The sequence below is a fragment of the Anas platyrhynchos genome, chromosome 1 (assembly GCF_047663525.1).
Source record: "Anas platyrhynchos isolate ZD024472 breed Pekin duck chromosome 1, IASCAAS_PekinDuck_T2T, whole genome shotgun sequence".
NCBI classification, from domain to species: Eukaryota; Metazoa; Chordata; class Aves; order Anseriformes; family Anatidae; genus Anas; species Anas platyrhynchos.
This window is the reverse complement of record NC_092587.1, coordinates 186,314,536-186,341,070: the sequence shown is the minus strand read 5'-3', so window position 1 is coordinate 186,341,070 and position 26,535 is coordinate 186,314,536. Positions and strand designations below refer to the sequence as shown.

Genomic DNA, 26,535 nt, shown 5'->3' with positions numbered 1-26,535 from the left:
TCAAAAACAAGCCGAGACAGTTGTTCGATCACATCTCACCTGCTGCTGCATGCCAAGGAGCAGGAGAGGGGGAAAAAAGTCACACAAGGGGAAAGGGCATCAATATTTAAAAGGCTCTCAGCCCAGCTTGGATGCTGTAAAAATTCGTTTTTAGCATTAATGGATTTTAAAGGTGGAATATATTAAATATAATGCTACAGAACTTCATATGAGCAACTTCAATTGATACATTTTAGGCCAAGTAATAATCTGTCACAGTTACAACATGCAAACTAAATATTTACTATGGCAATCCAACCTTGAAAAAATAGCAATAACCAACTGAAGCAAACTACCTTAGAATTAAAAGAACCAGTGGTAATTATTAACAAATTATGTTTGTTTGTTTTAATATATGGTTTGCTTTTGCAAAGCTTAGTTCTATGTTAAAAATAGTGATAGAATTGCTTTACCATGGAAAAAAAAATAGAAACTTTGATCTAAAATCAAGACTGATGTAATGAAAATTTTTTTTTGATGCACCGATTCAGAAGCTCCATGAGTCCACACTCCTGATTTGGAAAAAAAAAATAATTAAAAAAAGACAACAGATTATCCGAGCTAAAGAAGTCACTTCCAAAATTTGCTCTGTGTTCCTGATGTACCATGTAATCACCAATTTTCTTCACTCGAAGACCAGCAGCAAACATCAATGATTTTTTGCTCATCTGACATGGCATTTTTCCGTTCCTCTGTTTTTATTTATTTCCTGAGCACTTCCAGTAGTTTTGATGTTTACTAAAAAACTTCTAATACTCTTGTCTTCAGTTTATGGCTGAATACCATAAGCAAACACTTCCACACATTAAAGTTTTGGAATATATATCAGATAGAGGGCAAAAGAAGATAATAACATGCAATACCTGCTTTCCACAAAGCTTTTTTTTTTTATTATTTTTAATGTACAAGTATTTAGCTGAAACTAAGCTAAAAGTTCCTTTCAGTATTTGCAGGAAGGCTTATAAAAAAGATGGAGTGACTTTTTATACGGGCAGATAGCAATAGGACAAAAGGGAATTGTTTTAAACTAAAAGAGGGGAGATTTAGATCAGATATTAGGAGGAAATTCTTCCCTCAGAGGGTGGTGAGGCCCTGGCACAGGCTGCCCAGAGAAGCTGTGGATGCCCCATCCCTGGAGGTGCTCAAGGCCAGGCTGGATGGGGCTTTGGGCAACCTGGTGTGGTGGGAGGTGTCCCTGCCCATGGCAGGGGGTTGGGAATGGGTGGGCTTTAAGGTCCCTTCCAACCCAAACCATCCTGTGACTCTATGAACTTGAACCAAGAAGGAATAGATACTGTTTTACCTGCCACTTTTTCCAAAACCTACTTATTAATGGCTTACAAAGGACTCTGCGTTCTTCAGCGATACATCAACAGTGGTTACATTTTACAGGTATTTCAAGTATAAAATGCTGAAATGATCCAAGAATGCTGATGCATGGTCCATCTGAAGTAAATTCTCAGCTCAGCACAGGGGATGTTGTTGAACAACTACCACATTTCAAACTAATATCACTCCAACAGCCATCGCGACCTCTTCTTTAGAACCTCTGCCAAAGACACACTCAGCTGAGACTAAGTTTGTCATCTCCGGCTACAACTTACCTAAGTTACAGGACCAGAATGGATAATTTTCACTACTTTTTATAATTATAAGCTTTAGGTAATGTTACTTCAAAGTAGCCAGACAACACAAGTGTACAACATGGAAAAAAAAAAATGTCCATCTTTTTAGACTGTTCTAAGTCTTAGATCATAGAATCATAGAATCATAGAATATCCTGAGTTGGAAGGGACCCTTAAGGATCATCAAGTCCAACTCTTGACACCGCACAGGTCTACCCAAGTTCAGACCATGTGACTAAGTGCACAGTCCAATCTCTTCTTAAATTCAGTCAGGCTCGGTGCAGTGACCACTTCCCTGGGGAGCCTGTTCCAGTGTGCAACTACTCTCTCTGTGAAGAACCCCTTCCTGATGTCCAGCCTAAACTTCCCCTGCCTCAGCTTAACTCCATTCCCGCGGGTCCTGCCGCTGGTGTTAATGGAGAAAAGGTCTCCTGCCTCTCGACACCCCCTTACGAGGAAGTTGTAGACTGCGATGAGGTCTCCCCTCAGCCTCCTCTTCTCCAGGCTGAACAGGCCCAGTGCCCTCAGCCGTTCCTCATACGTCTTCCCCTCCAGGCCTTTCACCATCTTCGTAGCCCTCCTCTGGACACTCTCCAACAGTTTCATGTCCTTTTTATACTGTGGTGCCCAGAACTGCACACAGTACTCGAGGTGAGGCCGCACCAGCGCAGAGTAGAGCGGGACAATCACCTCCCTTGACCTACTAGCGATGCCGTGCTTGATGCACCCCAGGACACGGTTGGCCCTCCTGGCTGCCAGGGCACACTGCCGGCTCATATTCAACTTGTTGTCTACCACGACCCCCAGATCCCTCTCTTCTAGGCCGCTCTCCAGCGTCTCATCGCCCAGTCTGTACGTGCAGCCAGGGTTTCCCCGTCCCAGGTGCAGGACCCGGCACTTGCTCTTATTGAACTTCATGCGGTTGGCGATCGCCCAGCTCTCCAACCTATCCAGATCCCTCTGCAAGGCCTTTCCACCCTCATTCGAGTCCACAACTCCTCCAAGTTTGGTGTCATCAGCAAACTTGCTCAAAATGCCTTCTATTCCTACATCCAGATCGTTTATAAAAATATTGAAAAGTACCGGCCCTAAAATGGAGCCTTGAGGGACCCCACTAGTGACCGCCCGCCAGCCTGACGCAGCCCCATTCACCATAACCCTTTGGGCCCTGCCCGTTAGCCAATTGCTCACCCATCGTATGATGTTTTTATTTAGCTGTATGCTGGACATTTTGTCCAGTAGGATCCTATGGGAAACCGTGTCAAAAGCCTTGCTGAAGTCCAAAAAAATCACATCAGCTGGTTTCCCTTGGTCCACCATACGGGTGATCTTATCATAAAAGGAAATCAGGTTAGTTAGGCAGGACCTACCCTTCACAAACCCATGCTGGCTGGGACCAATGACTGCTTTGTCCCCCAGGTGCGCCTCAATACGTTCGAGAACCATCTTCTCCATGATTTTACCAGGCACTGACGTGAGACTGACAGGCCTGTAATTGCTAGGGTCTTCTTTCTGACCCTTCTTGAAAATCGGCACAACATTTGCCAGCTTCCAGTCTACCGGGACCTCTCCAGACTCCCAGGATCGTTGAAAAATAATTGAGAGAGGTTCCGCGATGACGTCCGCCAGCTCCTTCAGCACCCGGGGATGAATCCCATCCGGACCCATGGACTTGTAGGGATCCAGGTGGAGTAGCAGATCCCGCACACGTTCAGGGTCGGTTGGGAGTTTGTCATCCCCACCGTCCCGGTCCTCCAGCTCGGGGCACCCAGGGTCCCGAAGCCCATCATCGGCATTGAAGACAGAGGCAAAGAAGGCGTTAAGCGTCTCTGCTTTGCCTATGTCATCGTCTGTGAGAAGACCTTCCCTGTCAAGGAGCGGCCCTATGTATTCTTTAGTTCTCCTTTTTCCATTCACATATCTAAAAAACCCCTTTTTATTTTCTCTCACAGACACAGCCAGCTTCAACTCTAGGTGTGCTTTAGCCACACGAATTTTCTTCCTACAGACACGAGCAGCATCCCTGTATTGTTTCCATGTCACCTGGCCCTCCTTCCAGTAGCGAAACACTCTCTGTTTCCGCCTAATCTCCATCAGAATGTTCCTGGTCAGCCACGACGGCCTCCTGCCCCGCCTGCCTGACTTGCGATATTTAGGAATTGCCTGATCTTGTGCTTCTAGGAGGCATCGCTTAAAGAGTGACCAGCACTGGTGGACATCAAGGCCTTCAAGAGCAGCTTCCCAGGGGACCTTGCTGACTAGTTCCCCGAGCAGCCTGAAGTCCGCCTTCCCCATATCTAGGGATGAGGTTTTGGTGGCACTTTTCCTTCTGTCACCGTAAATTTTGAACTCAACCACTTCATGGTCGCTATGACCGAGGCGGCCACCAATCACCACATCTCCCACCAGACCCTCTCTGTTTTCTAGCAACAGGTCTAGGAGGGCACCTTTCCTAGTTGGCTCCGTTAGCACCTGCACCAAGAAGTTATCATCTAGGTGCTTCATGAACCTCCTGGACTTGCTCGTGTCAGCCGTGTGGCACTCCCAGTTAACGTCTGGCAAGTTGAAGTCCCCCATAAGGACAAGGGGAGTTAATCTCGAGGCCTCTCTTAGTTCTGTAAAGAATAAGTTATCGGCGCTATCGTCCTGGCCAGGCGGTCTGTAATAGACTCCCACAACGACATCCCCTTTATTCGTTCGTCCCTTGATCCTTACCCAGAGGCTCTCAACTTTGCCATCGCCGACCTGGAGTTCCACACAGTCCAGCCCCTGCTTCACATACATCGCCACCCCACCACCTCGCCTACCCTGCCTGTCCCTCCTGAAGAGCCTGTAACCGTCTATCGCAACACCCCAGTCACAGGACTCATCCCACCAGGTTTCGCTTATGCCGATGATGTCGTAGTTGCGGGACTGGGCCAGGACTTCTAGCTCATCCATTTTATTCCTCATACTGCGTGCGTTTGTGTAGAAGCATTTCAGGTGCGTCTCCTTACACTCAGCACCTTGTGGATCGAACCGAAGGACCTCACTGGCACACAGCCCATCTGATTCTAGCGTACCATCCCTTAGGTCTTCACCGGCGTGCCTGGTTTTAGCCCCTTCCCCCTTCGACTCTAGTTTAAAGCCCTATCTATCAGCCCTGCCAACTCCTGACCCAAGATCCTTACCCCTCTCCGAGAGAGGCCCATCCCATCTGGTGCCATCAGGCCCGGCGTAGCATAGACCTTCCCGTGATCAAAGAACCCAAGGTTGTGCCGGTCACACCAGTCACGAAGCCACGAGTTCCAGTCACGAAGCCACGAGATCTCGTTTTTGGCTCATGAAAGGGCAAACAGAAGGTATCAGCTAAGATTCCAAGCTGTGGAAGACGCAGTGCTGTGCACAGATGGAACCCTTCTGTTGTTTCTTCCCACTTCCAAACAGGACCACTGCATTTATGAGAAAGCTTAACATTTATGAAAGAAATCATTTGCCCTACTACTCCTCGCTTGATTCTAGTCCCTAGCCCCTAATCTGCAGACATAGTTTGCTGTCCTCTTATCACAAAAAACTCACAAGGTGAAACTGGGCAACAGATTCTCACATCAGCAAGTGGCTTGGTAGGTCTGCCACCTTCACTCGCTCTTTGATGGTAGAAAAGAGAATTTAGGAAAGTGAGATGTTTTGGTCAATGACATCTCCTCCAAGTTCACTTTCCCCACCGCATTAACCTTCCTTCATTTCTCTTATCTCAACTTTGGGAGAAAGTCGAGTATATAAAAAGTTTAAAGTACATATGCTACCAAGTACAGAATGCAATCAGAGTAAACCTTAAGTACTTGAAAAGAAGAGATTCCCTCCATACTTTCTTGTAGTACAGTAGTTCCTGTCTTTCAGGATTTTCTGTGCCCTTGCTCTCTAGCTCTTCCTTTTCCAAATAAATTTCCTTTTTTGCTTCTGTAGATCTGTGCTAGGAAAACAATAGGAAGGACAGATTTCACGTTCTTGTTACAGACAGTTTGGCATTTAGTGGATTTATTGAGGTGGAGGTTGTCAACTGAAGGTGGCAAGCAGGCAGCTCAGCTGACCCTCTGAAAGGGACTCGGAAGGGAGTATGGAGCCTTGTCAGCATGCCTTCTTCCCAACCCACACACCCAGCTCATCAACTACAGGCAGATCAAGCTGAGGACCTGTGATCTTACAATGAATTCTTGCTAAAGCAGCGCTTACAACATCACATTGGATCTACTGAATCCAACAGTTGTCAAAGGCTTCCGTTTTCTCATGTTTCTAGACAAGAATGAAAAACTTGTCTAAAAAGCACAATAATCTAACACGGTATGTCAAGGATGTCAACTGCATAAATAAAATTAGTTTGAACCTTACTTTCTGAAAGCAACGAAAAACATACCAAGTTTTAGAAATAAAACATAGAAGCCTTTCTGGAGTCTAAAAATCCTACAGTAATATCTGTAAATGTATTCCTCCACAGAGGTACATGATTTATCTTCAGGTTGCACACCTTTCTTTATGCATAGAGAATCTTTATCCAAGTCTTTTACTATTTCTGGACAGGAACCACAGGATTCACATTATTTGCTTCTGCCCATTTAGCAGGACTAGTCTGAATTCAGATTGAAACACAAGTCTTATTTCCAGGGTCAAAAAATGTCAATACTGCTTTAAGTCAGTTTTAGAAAGAATAAGAAGCTCGAAAACAAGTACAACCATTTTCTTTCTACTGTGTTGAGCTCCCAATACATTTGGGAGCAAGGATCCAAGTTTTCACATTCCTGTGATTGTAGTCCATTCATCTGACTGCCTCGGGGAACAGATACCACCAGCGGCTCACTTTCCACTGAGGTTCTGCATCATTTTTTGGGTTAAAAGGTCCAGTCAGCCAAGTATGGCAGAAAGCTCATCAGGAGCTCAGTATTTTGATCCCACAGGAAGGAAACGACTCCCTTAGAGAGCGGCCATACAGAAGTGGAAAAGTGAGAGAAGATCGTCTGAGCAGATGGGAGTCTTCAGCGAGACATTTGATTGAAACCGAATGTACGTACTGCAATCTTGGCATATTCAGAGGCATTTTTAAAAATAAAAAGTTTCCTTGTCCACTTGTCCAACTAGAATTATTTAAACAACTCTTACTAGGCAGAAATAAAGAAGATAGCTAACTTCTGTTGCAGAAGTAACAGTTCTCATTGCTCAAACTAAGCAGTGTGAGAGGTCCCATCAGGGTGCATTATGCTGCGTGGAAACTAGTAATCCAGCCCTTCCTCCTCTGGAGAGGGGCCTTGTCCTCTTGGATTCACTGGGAACTCCGAAGACCTAATGAGCTAGGATGCTGGGGCCTCGACATCAACTTGTGCCTGAGCTGAAAATACTGTCACAAGACAACTGTTAACTAAATCACATAGATGCAACTAGAAAACTGCAGCTTTCCAGCTGATTTTTTCCTCCACAATAGTATCCACCAGACGTCCAGATATCCAATAACTCCCTCTGGTACTCAGAGATTCAGGCTTTACATCACCCTGTCACCATGTCAAGCAGGATGAAATGCCAATTCTAGATGAAAGTATCAGGTGCCGATTATACATCTTTGCTCCTGTCTCTGTAAATAACTCTAACCAAAAAAACACTTTTTGTGCATACTTGAGGAACATGGCTACAACTTGCAGGCACTTGATAAGTGCTTGGCTAAATTCACAATACATTTTGCTCAGACATCCGTTTTGTCAGAGCTGTTCCACACAGTGCTGAAGATAGCTTCTTATATTGAAATTAGCCTATTGAAATTAGCTCGTTTTACCCTTCTTCCAAGATCTTACTCCTACACATATAACAGAGCCTGACTATATTCCTGAAAGCACACTGCAGGTCTCACCATTTCCCACCTAATTAGTTCCTTTTGCTGAGGCTTCAGCTTGATTTGTACAGGTGGGGATCAGAGACCACAGCAGCACGTTTTGTACAAGTCACCCCTTTTAGCATGCTTAGGACGTGATGATTAGTGGCTTCCTAAAGTGAGCTGTTTATCTTGCTACCCCTGAAGCCCAGTGAGAGAAATAAAACTAGAAAGCTCGACAAATTCCCCTTTTCTGAGCAACACTTCTTTCTGTCAAGAGCTACACCAGAATTTGCTTAATTACTTACGTCTAGAGAATCCTCATTGACCAGGATGAGAGACATGCTCTGTGAAATGAGTCTGCACGAGTACCCTGCAAGAGAAAAAAAAATTATATATATTTGTTTTGTTCTTACAAAAAGCATTAAAGTTGAGCTCAACCTGAAAAGGAAGATCTCTAGTTAGGATGAGGATTTCTGTTTTGAGCTGTTATGCCCACCAAGCAGGCTACTTCAGTTGTTATGCCTACCAAATAGGCATTTGCATACAAGCCACATTCCAACCTGACAAGTTTATTAGCAACAGAGACTGCATTTTATCTGCAGTTCCAAATACAGTGCTTAAGACACTTTAACCAACACTGTATTAATTAGATGCAGTAAATAAGGCTCTATCCCTGCAGCGGAAGTAATCATTTCGAATTTTCACCCTTGAGAGTTTTCTGTGGAAGGTCCTGAGCTTCATCAAACAACACAGATCAAGTGATACACAGAGAGCCCCTTCCAGCTCCTCCAGGCATCAGGAAATTGGATTGGATTGTTCTCAGTGAAGGACTGGGGCACGAACAAGCAGTAAGTTACCGCAGTCTAGAGCAGCTCTTAGAAGGCAGTTCCATACATTCACCAGGACACCAAGAAACATACTCAAAAATACCAAATATGAAAAATGCTCTTATGTATTGTAACAGTACGAGCCAGTGACTGCAGTGCTGCTTCGTAACTCCGAACTGGCAGCTCCTCTATCACGTTTGTCACTGACATGAGAGAGAAAGCAACATCCAGGAAAAATACACATGGCACTTACAGAATAATCAGTTTACTCCCAACTCTGCTCCTGAGAAGAAGCAAGTCACAAGATGCAGACTGACCCTACTGCATTCTCCTAAAAGCACACACAAGTTCTCTTCAGTGTCATAACCACATGGCTTCATAAAGCAGCAGACTATTCAGCTATTGAAGCAGGAAGTGTAAGCCTCCTTGCTTATCTAAGTTATGCAAGAAAACAAAATACAAACCATGATCTCACAGTATCTCTATCGGACGTTTGCATCCAAATGCATCAGAGCAACCTCAAAAAATGATCATCATAAAATGAGGTCTCAGGAAGGGTTTTTTTTGTCCATTTATGTTTCTTAAATGGAGTGTGTAGGCTGCTACAGTCTGAGAGTAATGTTCCAATGGTGAACCACTGCAAGGCTGACAGGTTCAAAACGCAGGACCACAGTCAGCATGAAGAGATTAAGCCTCTCTCCCTGTCTCCCAAGAGCAAGAGAACAACTGAGGTGTGAATTCATTTTCTGTGGGATTTTTGGTTATTTAGGAAGACCACGCAAGCTTATCAATTGTAATGCAAATCTTTTCTGCAGGCTACTGTATTTTTTTGTAATTGGGCTAGTTCTATAGGTATAATCCAGGGTTGACACGTCTGCTTCAATGACTTCTGTCACAAAGAAAATCCCTCATCTTCTTTTGTGGACAGCATGCTCATATCACACAGTCAGTCACCTTCAGATAGCAAGCTGGATTACCTGCAGAAGTTTTGTTTGTCTCATTTTTACAGCTACGTGGAATATGAGTATCAGATGCAACCTTACAGAAACATTTTCAGCTTAACCGCGTTAACGAGCTGCGGTTTACCTTCTGCTGTAGAGTAAGATACAGAATGACAACAAACCTGGTGGGAGAGTGAGGGAATATATTCTGATGAAATGCAACCTACAACATGGAAGCTTTGCTAAAAGTCCATGATTCTGCCAGTGAAAAAGTCTTTTAGGTGGTAGCACATAACCAAGTATGGAAACCTCAACAGGTACAGACAAACACTGACTTGGGAAAAGAAGTCAGTTCAAGGTTTGCCACGTTTAAAAGTTAGTCCCAGGCTGAAGAACTGCTTCCTTAATTTTACTGGGGAGAAAAAGAGGATATTACAAATTTAATCACCTCTCTCCATGTCAGGGTTATTCTTTCCCCAGGGAATGGCAACAGATTCTTGCTGCAGGCTGTTACAAATTCAGTTTAACTAATTCAAAGGATTTTCTAGAAGCATGTGATTGGAAAAGCAGCTGCAACAGCAAGCTGTAGTTTCTAAATTGCTGTTCACTGTTTCATTTTAAGTTTTTCATATCAAACAAGATGCCATTTGACCGCTGGAGCTGAAGAAAAAAATGGAAAACACCAAGTTGCTCTGCTGTGTGACGTGGAAATCACAGAGTCAGAAGAAGCAATGCTGCAGCTGAGTTCAGTTTGTGTCTTGTCATCACATCAAATAGGAGTGAGATGAAGCTTAGAATAGGAGGGTCTAAGTCAAGTCTTAACATTTTATAGACATCGATGCACTATGTGCAGTTGTAGGACTATAAAGATGTTAAAAACTAGCACTGGTATAAAACAAAGTAGCTGGCAACCAGCAAGCTACAAGAGAAGTTTGTTGTGATATTTTATATACCACGTTTTATAATAGTTATTTTTGGCAGCACTAACAAAACAAAAACAGGCTCTACAAGATCAGGGCATATTTTTGCCAATGCTTTTGACTCCATCAACTGCTGGCTCGCAGCCAGATATAAAATGCCAACCCACGCTTGTCAACTGATGTCTGGGTCTTAAATGTAGAAGGCTGCCTAAAAGCCCACGAAGCAGATGAATCGGGGACTTCTTGGACTTGTTTCCCTTCAAGCACCCTGGGAGAAAGATTGCTTGAGCCAGAGTTCAAGATCATAGCCCAGGGGCACGCTCACACTGCAGGCAAACAGAGCACATGGGACAAGAAGGCTCATCCTCCGCGTCTAACGAGGGCACATACGCCCTGCTCAAACTTTGTGTTGGGTATAGCCACCTATACTGGCATTGCTTCAGTTCCCCCAGTGAAAAATCACAGAATTACTCCAGGAGAGGAAAGATTTCCAAGATGAGGAGAACATAAAGCAGCTATAGGCATGGCTTTGAGTCACCAATATTTTCAGGTGCACTACACACGTGCACTGTAAGGGGAAGTCCAAGACAAGGCAAGAGAAACAGAGATATGTAGGGATGTTGTGGGAGACTCCAAACTTATGACTGCTAGAAAAGAAGATTTTATGGCCTTTCATTTGTACAACTACTGTCAGCAAAAGTGCTTTCAATATCTTGGCAATAGGTGGTACATTTCCTCTAATTGTTACTCAGAAGATGCAAAAAGCAAGTACACTTACAAGGAGCAGACAGCTGTCTCAGAATCGCCTCCAACAATAGACAAGGTGCAGTATCACAGGAAACCCTGACATCTACTTGGCAACGTAGGACTAGGAACTACCTTGGCATGAAGCTGACTGTTGGTCAGCAGCCTACAAATTATCTCAACCTGCTCTGTCATACTAACAGGTCCTGCTGACCCTGACAATCTCAAGGACAGCTTTAACCTTGGAAGTACAGGCTGGCTACCAAGAGCGGCCTTTCGTAAGGCTGGCCAGTCATTAAGTAGAGATGGCCACGAAAGGACCCAGACAGCATGATCAATTATCAGCATAGAGGCAAGTCCTCCAGATTTGTTTCCACCATCCCAAAATTCCTCACGGAAACCAGCTCAGGATGTGACACAGAATCACAGAATCATTAAGGTTGGACAAGACCTCCAGGATCACCTGGTCCAACCATCCCCTACCACCACTGTCACCCACTAACCCATGTCCCCAAGCACCACGTCCAACCTCTCCTTGAACACCCCCAGGGACGGTGACTCCACCACCTCCCTGGGCAACCCGTCCCAGTGCCTGACTGCTCTTTCTGAGCAGAAATGTCTCCTCATTTCCAACCTGAACCTCCCCTGGCACAACTTGAGGGCGTTCCCTCTAGTCCTATCACTGGTTACCTGTGAGAAGAGGCTGACCCCCAGCTCCTCACACCTTCCTTTCAGGGAGCTGCAGAGAGCAATGAGGTCTCCCCTGAGCCTCCTCTTCTCCAGACTAAACGACCCCAGTGGGCCCTGTCCTTGTGCAGGGGGCTCCAGGTGAGGTATCACGAGAGCAGAGCAGACAGCGAAAATCCCCTATCTTGCCCTGCTTGCCATGCTGCTTTTGATGCAGCCCAGGGTATGGTTGGCTTTCTGGGCTGCAAGCGCACGTTGCTGGCTCATGTTGAGCTTCTCATCCACCAACTCCCCCAGGTCCTTCTCCTCAGGGCTGCTCTCAATCCATTCTCTACCCAACCTGTATTTGTGCCTGGGATTGCCTTGGCCCAGATGTAGGACCTTGTACTTGGCCTTGTTGCACTTCATGAGGTTCTCACAGGCCCACCTCTCAGGCCTATCAAGGTCCCTCTGGATGGCTTTAACTCCATCAAAGCCAAGAAAAAACAGCCCACAAGAATGATAAAATGAAATAAAGATATAATACACAGTAAAATTAAAACATTACAGTCTGGCTAAGCCCTCCATTTTTCATCAAGCATACAAGATTACCTTCTTTCTTCAGGTAAGGACTGCACTTAACCAAAGCTAAGTAACTGTCCCTTTTGCCTTTAAAGAAGCTGAATTTAGCCTGCCATTCAGAGCAAGGATTTCATTCAAAAACCCCAAACTCTCCAAAGCAAAGGCTACCACGTGCTCATCTATTACCAATAAAGAGTTCTATAAAAGCAGAGCTGTTTTTGTTTAAGAACCTCACACAGCAGATCTATGTAACCAGACAAATTTGACATAACCAGGAAGATGGGTACCTATGTTGATAGCTGTTTCCTGTTTGTCCCCTGTCAGAATCCAGATTTTAATTTCAGCCTTCATCAGCGTGGCTATTGTTTCTGGAACACCTGCTTGCAGGCGGTCTTCAATAGCTGTAGCTCCAAGAAGCAGTAAATCCTGAAAGAAAGAATTTGAGGGATTGGTTTCTTAGGATAAATCTCTGTTTGGAACACCCTCAAAAAGGGAATTAAAAACAACATGTTGTGCCTCATTGCTAATACAACATTTTGACAAGCGATACACACTACAGTAAGTTTTTTGTGTGCCTATTCTACTTCCTCTGCATACAATTCACATTTCAGGACGTATAGAATGGAACCCAGTGTTTATGATCAGAAAGATGGCAGCGTTTCAAGAGCAATTAATTCAAGTTACACAACTCCAAAGCTATCCTATGGACAAATATATACACACTTGAGCATTCTCTAATCACCGTAGGAACATGATGAGTTGTCACAGTTAATGTTTTGCTTAATCTCACAAAACGAAAGTCACCTGGCATCACAGCATTTAAACTAACTTCACTCTTGGAAAATGTGCACACAAACTGGATACAGTTGCTCAAAGCAAAAAGTTATTTCAACTATTTACGGATATAATCACTACATCTATGTAACAGAAATGGTATGAACATTAATCAATCCAAGTATCTGTAGGCTACATACGGATGCCTGCCAGAAAAGAATGCCTCATACAACAACTTCATACAATAGCATTAGCCATATTCATACGCAATTGTAAAGCAATTGCTTGAAGAGATTTGGCTGTGTTACAGGAAAATAAGTCAGGCAGACAAAAAAAAAAAAACCCTAAGAAATAAACCTTGTCAAAAGGCACAATCTATTCTGCCAATTTTAACTTTAAAAGCATTTTTAATGATTGCTTAGACATGTAAACATGTCCAATTTAAAAGAAATTGATATAAATTTAGTTATGTGCCCCATTTCAGGGGCTGAACAGAAAGAGTAACAGCTTCTCTTCTTTGGAAGGTTTGTAATTTTTTAAAACAAACAAAAACAGATGAAGAGAACGTCAGTGCAGCTCCAGCTTGTATGCATGAGTAAAGAACTGGGGGGAAGTTGTTATTCATACAGGTGTGTAGGCTGACACTAATTACAGGTCTTGACAAAATTTAATTTTTGTTATGAGACATTCAGCAAGTAAAGATAGTGGAATGAACTCCTGTAAGCCATTTTCTTCAGCCTCCCAGTATAACATCAGCCCTATTAATTCAAGCAACATTTGTGGGTAACAAATGCAGTCCAAGTGTGCAACTGCAGCTTGTCTTATGCTCCCAAACCCACTTGTTAAGTGATTACATGACAGCACTTGGTAAGGCCAAGCTGCCTGAGCAAGGTTGCTCTTGCATCCGTTGAAGCCCTCTGAGCCATTTCACGGGTGCCTAAAGAAACCAGTTGAAGTTTGTCTCTACCCATGCACCTGTACTATGATACAGTGACCTCCGCATTCAGACTGAAAGTACCACTCCCGTTCTTATTTAGGTCAGCATGTTAAAACAATGTATTTATTAATTACATCCACATGACATATCTAGAAGAAAAACGCCTACAGACCAGAGAATTAATACAGGAAGCATCAACTCAGAAAAATCTAAGTTTCCGGTGCAATTCCCTGCTCACTCCTTGACATTAACAAGAAAGGAATTAACAAGAAATGAATACCATCAATTTTTTTTTCCTTCCAATATGCTACTACTAAGACCCATACTGCAAATCTACAACCGTGGATGCCTCTTTTTCAAGATATTAAATTAGGAAAGGAGGCAGAAGGTAAATGGCCAAAAACAGTTTAAGGACTGAGAAGATGTCTTCAAGCTAGAGAATCAACCCATGCTGACCAGTTGATCATCCACAATCATTTTTCACTTAAGTGATAACATAGGAGAATGATGCAGCAGGAAGCAGAAAGCCAAAAAAATATACAAATCTCCAGAATCAAGGCTTAGGTAACAACAGTGCTACCGGCCAGCCTACAGAAGATGACACAACAGACATCAGTTTGAAAAGCAAGACCCAGTCTTCAGCTGCTGCTTATTGAGTTGCTGGAGTGTTTCTGCTACCCCATGCACTCTAGCTCCTGTTGCGGTCTTGGTCTCCTGTAAGATTGTTTCAGTCTGTGCACCTACAGGTCCCGGTGAACACATGGAAATGTTTAGTGTCTAGAACAGCTTTCAAAAAACTTGAACTGTGACTGCCCTAGGAAAAGGGAGAAGTTTTTCTTCCTATGGGAACTTGGTGCAGCGCACTGATTATACAGGTTCTGCTATCAAGTTAGACGAACTGTACACAGGTTGCTAACGAAGAATACAATTTCATTCTTGAAAAAACAAAAAGAACGGTTTGTTAATCTGTATCAAGATACATTCCATGGAAAAAAGACATGTATGGGAACCTGAATCTGATCCTCAAAAATGTGCTTTACCTTCTCAATGATCTCATAGCATTCTTCCAGCTTCTGAGCTCTGTCTTTCAAAAGCGTACTGGTTTCATTGTAGATGTTCAGCCACTCTCTGTAAGAATTTTCTGACAGATCTGCATAAGCAATGCACAAAGTCCTCAGACCTACAAAACAAAATACAGCGCACTTTTAGTGTGTACAGTGGCTGAGTATCAGCAAAATGGCTTAATGACTGCTAAATTCTAACCCTCTCACTGGAGTCCACAGAAGCTTTTAATGCACACTCCTGAAATCTGGATTCCAGACAACCTCCCTGCATGTTTTTAAAGAGTCTGGCTCATCTAGGTTATTAGTGTTGGTGCAAATCAAGATAGCTTAATGGATGCAAACTTCTCCTTAATTTTCAGTAAAGCAATCTAAGAATTACTGGATCAACACTGTATCATCTTTTATCATTTTTGTTTACATATAAAACAATCTTGGTTTACTTTGTTTTGTTTAAAAATCAAATTAAATAAAGAACTGTCTACATATGATTGGAGATATTACTCAACCAAGCACACTGCTCATTTCGCTTCTTTTTAGAAAAACTATTTTCTCCTTGACTATATGCACGTAACTCCCATTATTAAACAGGGCCTGTGATAAATGAAAAACATTTTATTAGACCACCAACAGAAATTAACATACAGAAGTAAGGATTTTTTGTTTTCCCTGGCATGAGTTAAACAGAAAGCAGTACATGCTATAAGATACAAAGGTTTAATTACTAAGAATGTGGTAGTCTGAAAAAAAAGGCTTTTTTTTTTTTTTTAAAGCTGAATATAAATCTGAAACACTGGTTTCAGATTTAGGGATAAAACCATTGGTTCATGTTTTCACAATAATGCCAATATTTTATGCTACTTTAGAAAAGGGAACAAAGCCAAGTACTTCCCTGTGAACAGAGGTGTTATATCAGTCATAATCTGACATGGTCTCTAAGGCCTTAATCTTTGACATCTGGGTCTTCGAGGCTTCTCAGTATGTTCACATTATCCATCTGCTTCATAAAGCCGAAGATTTTGTCATTTGACTTTTTACATCGGTAAAAATACCAGTTACTCCAATGAAACTGAGAAATAGAACTCATGTCCCTTTTATCACATGTGCACAGAGCTCTATCTTCTCCTTCCAAATTCCATTTCTGTACTGAAATTGCACAGAAGCAGGGCATAAGCTTCCTTAGGTCTAGTTACCCTAGAGCTGCTATTCTGCTGCTATGCACAACTTCTGAATTTATCTTTATAATCATCTTATTAGTTAGATAAAGGTTAGATAATGCAGAAAACCTGATCAATTAAATTCTTATGACATGCTGCTTCTCTTACCTTCTGTGGCGAAGTATTCAAGATGGCACAGTGTTTGCTCCATATACTGAGAATCTTTTGAAAGCCTCTCGAAAATGACGTTGTCCTATTAAAACCAAATTCATTACATCAGAGTTAAGCCTACATATGAAGTTTCCACTTTTGTATTTACCAGCTCAAGTGAAGTTACCTAAGTGGACTTCCTTATATTAGAACCCAAGACCAAATTTAAAAGTGATGCATTTGGGTTTTAGAGACACTGACTTGAATAATTATCTGCCCTGTGCCAGTGGCAGAGATACTGCATCCGCTATAAATAATGAGGATGGAAGTACACTCTGCCTTCCACACCCCTTGTCCCTAAAGTGGTGGTCCCCTCCCTCCCCATCAAACAGTACAGAGCACTGCTTTCTGAATTAAGCAGATACATTGATTTTTCAGACAATATGAGAGTCTGGTCTTACTCAGTAATCACTGCAGACCAGTACAGAAGGGTTTCTTGCAATCCTCTCTAGAAAAGATTCCCACTGATGTTAAAAAGTATAAAAAATAAAATATACAAATTTAAAAATATATGTTATATATTTAAAATATATTTTGAACGAGGTTATTAAATATGAAAAATGATGTTAAAATAGAAGATGGGAAAAATGAACAGGGTCTACCTCAACATTACCTTGGAAATAACCTTCCTCCCACAACTCTGTACCACTAAATCAAGTGAAAATTAAATGCTTAATGACGTGAATGCAATCAAAATGCAGCAGCACCACTTATATACATCTAGAGTCTCTAGATTTTCTTCTGTGACTACCAGAAGTTGCTACGTATATGTACAATACACAAACCCCAAATTTGCTTAAATATGTACTCCTCAGCTAACTAAGCATAAAGGCCTACATCTAGCACTGAATAGAGACAAGCATACAGAACAATTTATGATAAAAGCGTCACGACAGGATGTTTCCATCAGAATGTGGCAGGGTTCGTGTAGAACAGGCATTTCACTTAAAGTTTAGATGAGTGGCAGATGCAGCAGAACACCAGATTAAGGCAAAAGAGTTGCAGCAGTTAGAGCATTAAACATTTGATCCTGCTCAAACTGAAGACATCAAGAAGTTTTTGACTAGAATTTTGTTTTCCATCCCTTCCACAGCCACACTACAAGAAACTGTTAACACAGGTAGAGCAATAGCAGTGTCTGAAGACAAACAGGTGCAGCTCACTGAGGAGCTACTATGCACACAACTTGGAAGTACTGCAGAGCTAAGGTAGGCTTAACTCATTCCCACCACAGCAGCACGAAGCTGGGACCATCTTTGCCAAATCAGGGGAGTTAACCTGAAGCAACAGAGCAGTGCACCCAAACCTGTGTTTCAGGACCAAATCAAGTAAACCAGATTCTTACCAGAAGTCAGAAATAGTTTTCCATGTTGCAAAAAGCCATCTTCCCTCCCCATTTTCCACTGAAATCAGAACCACTCTCCAGCAGCAGCCGATGCTGGTTTTACAGCCTTTGTATTCTGTTAAGTTATTGCTCTTGTCAGTGAAGACAGAAGCACAACATGGTGCAAGCCATGATGACAAATAACAGCAGGTGCAGAGATGTGAGAGAGCCAGATCAAGAGCCAACCACTTGAGAACAAAATGCTAGTATTAGGTTCACACGACAGCATTTAGTCTAGTTCCTGAACTGCTACTGCACAGCTGGGTGAAATCCTGCCTTTGCTTCAGGAAAGGGTACTGCTCCCACTAGTTTTAGGATTTCACTTGGGTAGTAAATAGCCTCACAACCTTCCTGTCTGCAAAAGAAGTCAAAGGAGAAATTACAGCCCTCCTAAATCACTTGGCCCTACACAAAAAGCCAACTGGTATTATGTATGAGACATGAAGTGCCAGCATCAGCCACAGCTGCTGAAACAATAACTGGTAGTATTAGCTCTCCATTGAAGCACCATAATTACTTACAGCCCCTTTGCAGTAGAGCCGGAGTTGTCCTCCTGGAGTTCGAACAATCACTGACATTCTCTTCCTGTTACTATTGAAAGAAAAATATTTGTTTTCATTAGTTATATTGATGAGGATTAAGCCCTGGTCCAGCCAGTGAATTTTCTCAGATGCTCATAATGCATCGAGGATCAGGTGAGATGGAACAGCGGTAACTTAAGACCTCGCTAGCCCAGACAGCAAGGAAAAACATTAAATTGCACGTTTCCAGCTTGAGCCCCGTGGTTCCCATGGGCAAGCACTTGACCAGAATGCCTAGCCCTGCAGCCAAACATGAGCAAGAACTTGGAAAAAATCAGGATGGCATAACAATCCCTTCGAAAGAAGAAGAATCTCATTCACTCTCAGCTTCTTCTTCTACCTCAAAGACAACAGTTTTGGGGAATCTGGCTAGAAATGGAAACATTAAGACTGAACTTCTATTATTTGTAAGAATAACAGATATTGAAATAACTACTCACTAAGACACAGGAGCAGTTATTTAACTTTCTAGCTCAAAAGAATGCAGAACATGCAGAAATACAGAAGGAATCAGTACAGACCAGCTCTTGAACTCCCTACCTTTAAGGCCGTGCATCAAGGCAGTCAAGTTTGGTATCTTGAAAATAAAGGTAAATGGTACCATGCCCCACACAGGTGTTTAATACTGGAAGGGCGATACTCATTTATTTTTAAAATAAATATTGGCACTACACCTATCCACTTCTCCTTTAAAAGGAACACTGGAAATAAAAACAAAGCTTGTAAGAGGCAGAGACAAGCTAATCAACTCTCCTCAAGGGAACTTGTGAATACCTGTTTCTTCGGGGTTCTCTGTAAGCATACTGGGATGCATCCCTGGAAGCATTCACAGTCAGGCAGGACAGGGCTTTGATCAACCTGATCTAGTGGAAGGTGTCCCTGCCCATGACAGGGGGGTTGCACTGGGGATCTTTAATGGTCTTTTCAAAAACAAAACATTGTATGATTTTACATCATTCTTTTCCTTATCAAGAGGAGACCTAACAAACAGATGGAAGCCAGGAGCAGAGGCACCCCCTTTCTTTTCTTGCAAATATTAACAAACAGATCAGAGTGATCTGTTGAAGCAAGTGAAGCAAGTCTAGAAGGACAAGAATTAACTAGGTCCAGAATTTCCACAGTAAACGAGTGACCCTGGGGAACTTCCCTGGGATTACAGGAACTCCCTCAAGGGTCATTTGGGTAAGTTGGTACCCAGGGAAGAACTAAGACAGCGTTTTCTAGAAGTGCTGCACACAGGCTACTGATGCTCCTGTCTGTGGAGAGCAGCCAGCTTGTCAGAAACGCTGAAGGACTCTTTCAGCACATTAGGTATTTCCACAGGTAGCTTAAGTGGCTACATTCAGAATGAAAAGGTAAAAAGGAAGCAATCTTTATGATCTCCATTGATGCAGAGGCCTGATCCACCACAGGCAGCTTCTCACTACCCAAGCAGCAGCCTGATGAATTCAGCATGCCTGCAAGGCTCAGCTTTTCATAGCTGGGGTGCTTCCTACGAAGGCGTGCCAAAAAGCCCTTCAGTAGGAGCCTCCATCTGCTGAAACGGAACACATGCAAGTTGCAAAAGCACTGGAAACGTGCAATCTCAAATCAAGCTCTTGCAGTAGACAAGTGACAAACGAGGAGATGAGGCACAGAGTGACATTTCCAGGGCAGCAACTTCACAGTAAACACAGCTTGAGTGGCAGGGGAGATCTCCATGCTCACGATCCAACAGCTGCCACCAGACACTACTTTGTAAGAAGCTCTTTTATAGTCTTACATTGGAAATATGGAAACTTACCTGGAGAACTCCAGCACGTTAAGAATTTCAAAGGTTTTTTCTTTTCCCAGCTACAAAAACAAGACATGTACTATTGTAAATACAGATTGCATGACATTTTTACACATGTAAACTCGTGAGTTACTTTAAGCATCTTTGCTTACATACTTCAGTATAAAACTGTGCTAATAGCTCCCTCTCCTGGTACAAGTGATGCAGAACCTTATTTAATAAAGACACTCAAATTTAAGACTGACACTTGCCTTTTACTATTTTTATACTATTTCAGTCTTGGATTTTTGATGAAAACAGAGGTGATAACACTCCAATGTTTTAGTTGTTGCAGAGCATCACTCACACAAACCCAGGACTGTTCAGCTTCTCATGCTCCCTGCCAGCGAGGTACCTGGGGGTGCACAGGGAGCTGGGAGGGGACACAGCCAGGAGCTGGCCCGGACTGACCAGAGGGATGTGAGAATTAAAGTTTCTCACAGGGACATCCCATGCCATGTGGTGTCACGCTCAGCAATAACAGCTGGGGTAAAGGAGGAGGAAGGCAGGGAGTGATGGCGTTTGTCTTCCAAGGAACTGTTCCGCGTGATGAGCCCTGCTTTCCTGATGTGGCAGAACACCTGCCTGCTGACAGGAAATAGCACATTAATTCCTTTTTTGCTTTGCTTGTGCACGCAGCTTTTGCTTTATCCTATTAAACTGTCTGTATCTTAAACCAGGAGTTCTTGCACTTTTTCCTTGCTGATTCCCTCCCTCATTCCACCCGGGCAGAGTGAGCAAGTGGCTGAGAAGTGCTCAGCTGCCTGCCAGGGCTAAACCACATTATCTTGCTCAGAAAATTATCTTACTTGGAAGAAAAGATCAATTTTAATAAAAGGAATTAAAGATTTAGAAGTACAGCAAGCACTAAATACAACTGAGTAAGAGAAGAGGTGCCAGATGTGAATTTCCTTCCTAGGCAAGCGTGCTCCTTTGTGCTTCCCAGACAAAGGAAATATTCTTCAGGCACAACTGCTGTCATTTACCATCTAAGCTTGCAGTTTCCTACTGCCTGTTCCACAGAGAAGGACAGAAGACTTCGAACCTAAAATAGACTGAGACACCTCTTCCAAACTGCAAAAGCCTTTTGCACAGAGCTTACTAGAGGCCCTCCAAGTGGCAGCTTCCAGGAACCATACAGGAGGTATTCACACCCTGCATCAGTTTGGCAGTCAGTGCGCCATGCACATCTGCTTACCGCATCAATGATAACTGAGTGTGGAGTCCTTCCTGTGAAGACATAACCAAGTTTCTTTGCTCCTTTCACTAAAGCCCCTTCATCTGTCAATAAAGGAAAAACTGATATTTAGTACAGTATGTAGAGGAAGAAGCTTGCAAAGCCCACACCTACACATGCCCTGTTATCAAAACAGAAGCCCCATTTGCCCTATATTCAAACTTCCTATCTGACTGCACCAGTAGCTCTGCACACACTTTCACAAGGACATTCACATTTTACTCCTACAAAGGCCATTTAAGATCAATTAGACCAAGTTCATTCTCAATCCATATAAAATGTCCTGCAATTACTGAAGCATTAAGCTCTATTGTTGTGGAGGAGCCGTAGTTTTCTTCTGCCTGAAAAAAGGGAAATCCCTGTTCTGAAAGCAAGATCAAAGCCGTGTTACTCTATATTCCTCAGACACGCCTTTGATCCACTTCCTGCTGTAATGGCACGAAGTTCTTGCCCTACAGAAATACAGCACTGTCTTCTGGACACTGAGCTGGGCACTGTCATTAAGAGCTCAAATAACTAAGCTGAAACCAGAGCCACCACCTCTCGTAGGTACTTGCACTGTATTGCTAAGGAGCAAGTGGCATCAAGCCCAAACACCAGGTTAAGTGCCCAGCTCAAGTGACCCTCCCGTCGCTACAGCTCCCTCAGTCTTCTCACAGCTCATTAACACCGTGAGACCAGAGCTGCCCTACATGGCCTCCTTACCCTGCTCCTGCAGCACTCTATTAAGACATAAATAGGAAGCATTACTGCTTCTTCACTAAATCACTACAAAAATTGTAGAAATATCTGCAGTAATGGAGATAATTTGATGGGGAGCAGGGTTCTGCTGTTCTGCTTTTGCCATTCTTTACCTCTTTCAGTGCTTCTGTGCTTCCTGAAAGAAGGAAAAAATGGGTGAAGGGCAGGCCTGGATACGGTCAAGACTGCTCTTTAGTGTATTGTGTCCTGTTTCAGAACCTTTTACCTGCTGAGAACAACATGGGCAGCTACTAGATCAAGAAAAATACATAAATTTGCTCTCATACCAAATAGATAGGTAACTGCACATGGAAAAACAAATCAATACTTCTAGGTAAGGAAGACAAGTCACAGAAAGTTTTTATTTTTCATTTTACCTCTGCAGAAAGAGGCCAGAGAAAAAGACCTCATGAGAGCAGAAGGGATGATAAGCCAAGCCCTACAGAAACATAACAGGACTTAACAGCAGTTCTGCAATAGACATTAAAAGCAGTGTGAACTGATGACAGAAAAGGGCAGATAGCATCACAGAAAACATCTTGCTTTTAAAAGTAATGATCTTTTCAGAAATTTCTGGACATTCCTTCTATTTCCATCCATCCACTTCTGTTCCCTCACTCCTCCCCTCCCAAAAAAAAAAAAAAAAGAAAGCAGCAACCAACCTGGAGAGGATGCCTGGTAGATTATTTTATTTCCTTGTCTCTCGGGAACAACAGTGTGACACACGGCCAGCAGAGTGAGGAACTCCTGTATGTGCACAGCTGTGGGCTAAACACAACATCAGGAAAGTCAGTTTTACTATGAGACACAGAGGCAGCTGTCCCCTAACCTGAGAAGATGACCTCTTAGACCACAGAAAATAAAAATAAAAAGCAATCTGTTTCTTATTTTAGTTGTCTCATTGTCTCCAGAACATCAATGCAGCAGAGTTACAGGCCAGCATTAGCCAACTCTAATGATAAGCATCAGTTAAATTGCAGAAACCTGTGAAGCACTCAGCTCCCAAATACAAAAGCACCCCTTCTGTAGCACCCCTTGCTTCATATAGGCAAAGCTGTACACCGTAAAATGCTGATAATAGCCAAGCAACAGGATCTACTACGACTTTGGTGGCTTCCATGACAGTTTTTAGTAGATTCAGAGTAACCACACCAGAATTCAATTCATTGCAACTGCACTGAGTGAGATACTTCCAGAGCAGACAGCTGCTGCCTAACCAGCAGAAGGCACCATCGTGTGTCGTTCCAGAAGAATACATCATCCAGACAAGCAAAAATGTGATCAATGGTCCCTGTGTGCTGAGCATCACGAAAACACGAAATACACAATGCTGTTCACAGGCTGCGCAGTCACGGGTCATGTCTACAACGCTGAAAATGGTGCAGCACTTAGTCACAGGCCTCTGATTAGCTACAATTGCCAGAATTTACTGCAGAGACTTAAAATAAACCCTCCCACCCCATTCTTGCCTGCTTTGCACCCCTCCCCTCTTGCTCAGCGTTTCCAGTCTCACAGCAGTCAGGAACGGCACTCAACTGCCCAGCTCACAACCCAGCACATTAGGTTCGTCCACAGTTCACACGGACTTCCTTTGCTGAAACAGCTGGCTGAAACTGCTTCTGTTCAACTCTGCTCTAGCCATTAGAGCAGAGAGCTGGAGGCCAGTTGGCCTGCAGCTCCCTCACGAGGGGAGCGGAGGGGCAGGCGCTGAGCTCTGCTCTCTGGGGACAGCGACAGGACCCGAGGGAACGGCATGGAGCTGGGACAGGGGAGGGTCAGGCTGGGGGTTAGGGAAAGGTTCTGCACCCAGAGGGTGGTTGGTCACAGGAACTGACTCCCCAAGGAAGTGGTCATGGCCTTGAGCCTGACAGAGTTCAAGAAGCATTTGGACAATGTTCTTGGACACATCGTCTGATTTTAGGGTGGTCCAGTATGGAGCCAGGAGTTGGCTTCAATGACCCTTGTGGGTCCCTTCCAGCTTGGGATATTCCATGATGATACGATTCTAGTAGGTCCACCTCTGCAGAAGTCCCCAAAGTCATCATTTGCAGTTGAGCTTGTAAACTTTCATCAGAATTTCAGCATATGAAAATGCCGCCTCGTTTCCAACGTTCTCATTAGCATAGCATATTTTATAGGAACTTTCATTTAACAGAGCCACTGTGAAGCCAAGAGCATTACAAGAGCTGTTAGCACAACATCAGGCCAAAAGAAACACTATTGTAATATTAAAAACAAGATCTGATGTAAAAAGACACCAACTTTAAAGTTCTTGTACAAGATTGTAGTAAAATGGGGAAACTGTTGGGTTTCTTTGTTTTTGTCTTTGCTTTTATTTATTTAATGTACAGAACACAACCTACATACTTGTATGACAGAAGGATTCACTGGCAAAAACAGGATTTCTATTAGAAGAAAAATTACTACAGAAGCCACAGAAGAGTGGCAACTAATACATGCCGTGTTAACACGGCTAAACAAGAAGTCTATCAGAAAAAGGAAATGTAATGAAGTCAGACTGCAGAGCCAATATCCACAATCTTGTTTTACTTCACGTATTTTGAAAAAATATGATAAAGGAAGTGACTGTTTCACGGACCTTTATCTTCACACACATGCTACTGAATTGTACTGTCACATGTCACTGCAGTAACAGCCATCACTTTTGACAGGCCGGAGTGCAGAGGCTGTGTTCAGGAAAATGAGAGATTGCACATCGTCAGGAGCGAGAGAAACAGCAAGTCCACAGCAAATTGCTGGTCAGGAGGTCACTGCTGCTCCGTTATTCCCAGCGAAAGCACTGCAAGACCTTCATCTCCACAAAACGAACAGCCTGCCAGATTCTCATTTCAGCAACCACTGCTGCAGACCTTTAATGTCCTTCTTACGAGTGTCTCACCTGGCCTCCTGCATGCTTTCATGCCACGTGTTCAACCAGCTAGAAGCAACCTGGCTCTGGTGATGCCACTGATTTTGCTCCTTCCCACATCGATGTTTCTGCTGTCGAGCCAGCAGTGTAGTTTGGTGCTGTTTTGGTACACTCACAGCTCACAATGGGCTATGTGGCAGCCTTCCAGATCTACAGCAGCAGATCAGCAGAGGCCCATGTCAGCTCCTGCACGCAGCTGTCATTTGTTACCTTCCTGTGTTGTTCCAACACTGACACAATATTTATTGCACTGGCATGAATCAGGGCAGAGCGTTCAAATAATTGCTTCAGAGCTGTTAACAACCAACCTTGTGGTCATACTGGCTTCTGTGATCCCACATCCCTTGCACCACGCGAAGTTTAACCCCAGCAGAAGATCAGTTAACCCGCAGGACTTAAAGCTTGCTTTATTATTTATTTTCCTCTATTAAAGCAAACCTCAGCAACTTTGCTAATCAAATTCTTACTGATTGTTTGTGAAGCATTCCTTGCCTGCTTTTTGTTTGAAGCTCAGCTTTATTTTCCTGCTCCATTTATCTGCAGCAGGAGCAAAGGTTGCATAGGTCGGTCTTTTGCTCCTCTGCCCACAGGTCTCTCTCCTTGTAGGTTCCTTCTTTCCACCATTTTTCTCCCTGAGAACCAACAGTTCTGAGTCAAAGCTACTGCTTCTCCTGGAACAAGGTCAGTGTGGAACACCTGGTCTATAACCTCCTGCATCAGCAACATATCCCACTGGTTAAACATAATTTAAAAGCATGACCTACAATGAAAGTAGAGTTGCCTTATCTAGAAGACACAGCATTATCCACCATGGAGCGGGGCACGGACCACTGGTTAGGAAATATTATCAAAAGTTCTCATCCCTTTGCATAAGGTGCTCTTCTGTAGACAGAGGGAACAAACAAGGGGCTGAAACTCAGTCTTCTGAGGGGCAAGTTGTACTCCGCAGAGCTACTTATCTGCATGCCACGTGCAGTTATCTGGGTCTCCTCACTCCTAAGGAGTGACACTGCACCACTCTAGCGAGCTACTCACAGCCAGATGAAGTTACAAGGAAATTATAAGTAAAGTTAAGGGTTACATTCAATCTCTATTCACTTCTAGCAGCATCAGGTCAGTCTCTCCGTGATATTCCCAGGTTAGCTGGACTGAGAGGTTTCTGAGCAAGAGGCCTAGAAACGGACAGCAGGATATTAAGGCACAGTCTAACAACTTGACCTTGCTGCCTTGAGTGAGTATGGCACAATCTGCACCAAGGACAACTGGTAAAATACTTATCCATGCCATTAACAGAATTAATTATGACTCCCCTTCTTAAAGAGATATAAAAAAGTGATCTTCCTACTGTTTTGTTCATTAAAATATTTTGAGAGCAGTTGAGGAACCAGTCACGTTGGGCACCTGTACAACAGTGAGGCTGGTAAGGTTGGAGGCAATATTCCAGGAAAAGACTCAATATTCCAGGAAAAAGACTCGAGGAACACATGGCACTGGCATATTGAGAGTTAAATGCAAGTTTATCTTGTCCAAA

The 26,535-nt window shown here is 43.3% G+C and overlaps 1 protein-coding gene across 5 annotated transcripts in view; it reads right to left on the bottom strand.

Moving 5' to 3' along the window:
• Window positions 1–26,535, bottom strand: part of ATP8A2 (ATPase phospholipid transporting 8A2) — a 316,481-nt gene that overhangs the window by 221,998 nt on the left and 67,948 nt on the right. For all 5 annotated transcript variants that reach the window (XM_038175041.2, XM_038175043.2, XM_038175058.2 and 2 more), the window contains 8 exons: window positions 22,738–22,843; window positions 21,296–21,378; window positions 20,068–20,117; window positions 18,225–18,294; window positions 16,278–16,362; window positions 14,932–15,071; window positions 12,468–12,606; window positions 7,806–7,870 (listed from right to left, as the gene is read on the bottom strand). In XM_038175041.2, coding sequence (XP_038030969.1) covers window positions 7,806–7,870; window positions 12,468–12,606; window positions 14,932–15,071; window positions 16,278–16,362; window positions 18,225–18,294; window positions 20,068–20,117; window positions 21,296–21,378; window positions 22,738–22,843 — 738 coding nt within the window. The remainder of the gene's footprint in view (window positions 1–7,805; window positions 7,871–12,467; window positions 12,607–14,931; window positions 15,072–16,277; window positions 16,363–18,224; window positions 18,295–20,067; window positions 20,118–21,295; window positions 21,379–22,737; window positions 22,844–26,535) is intronic.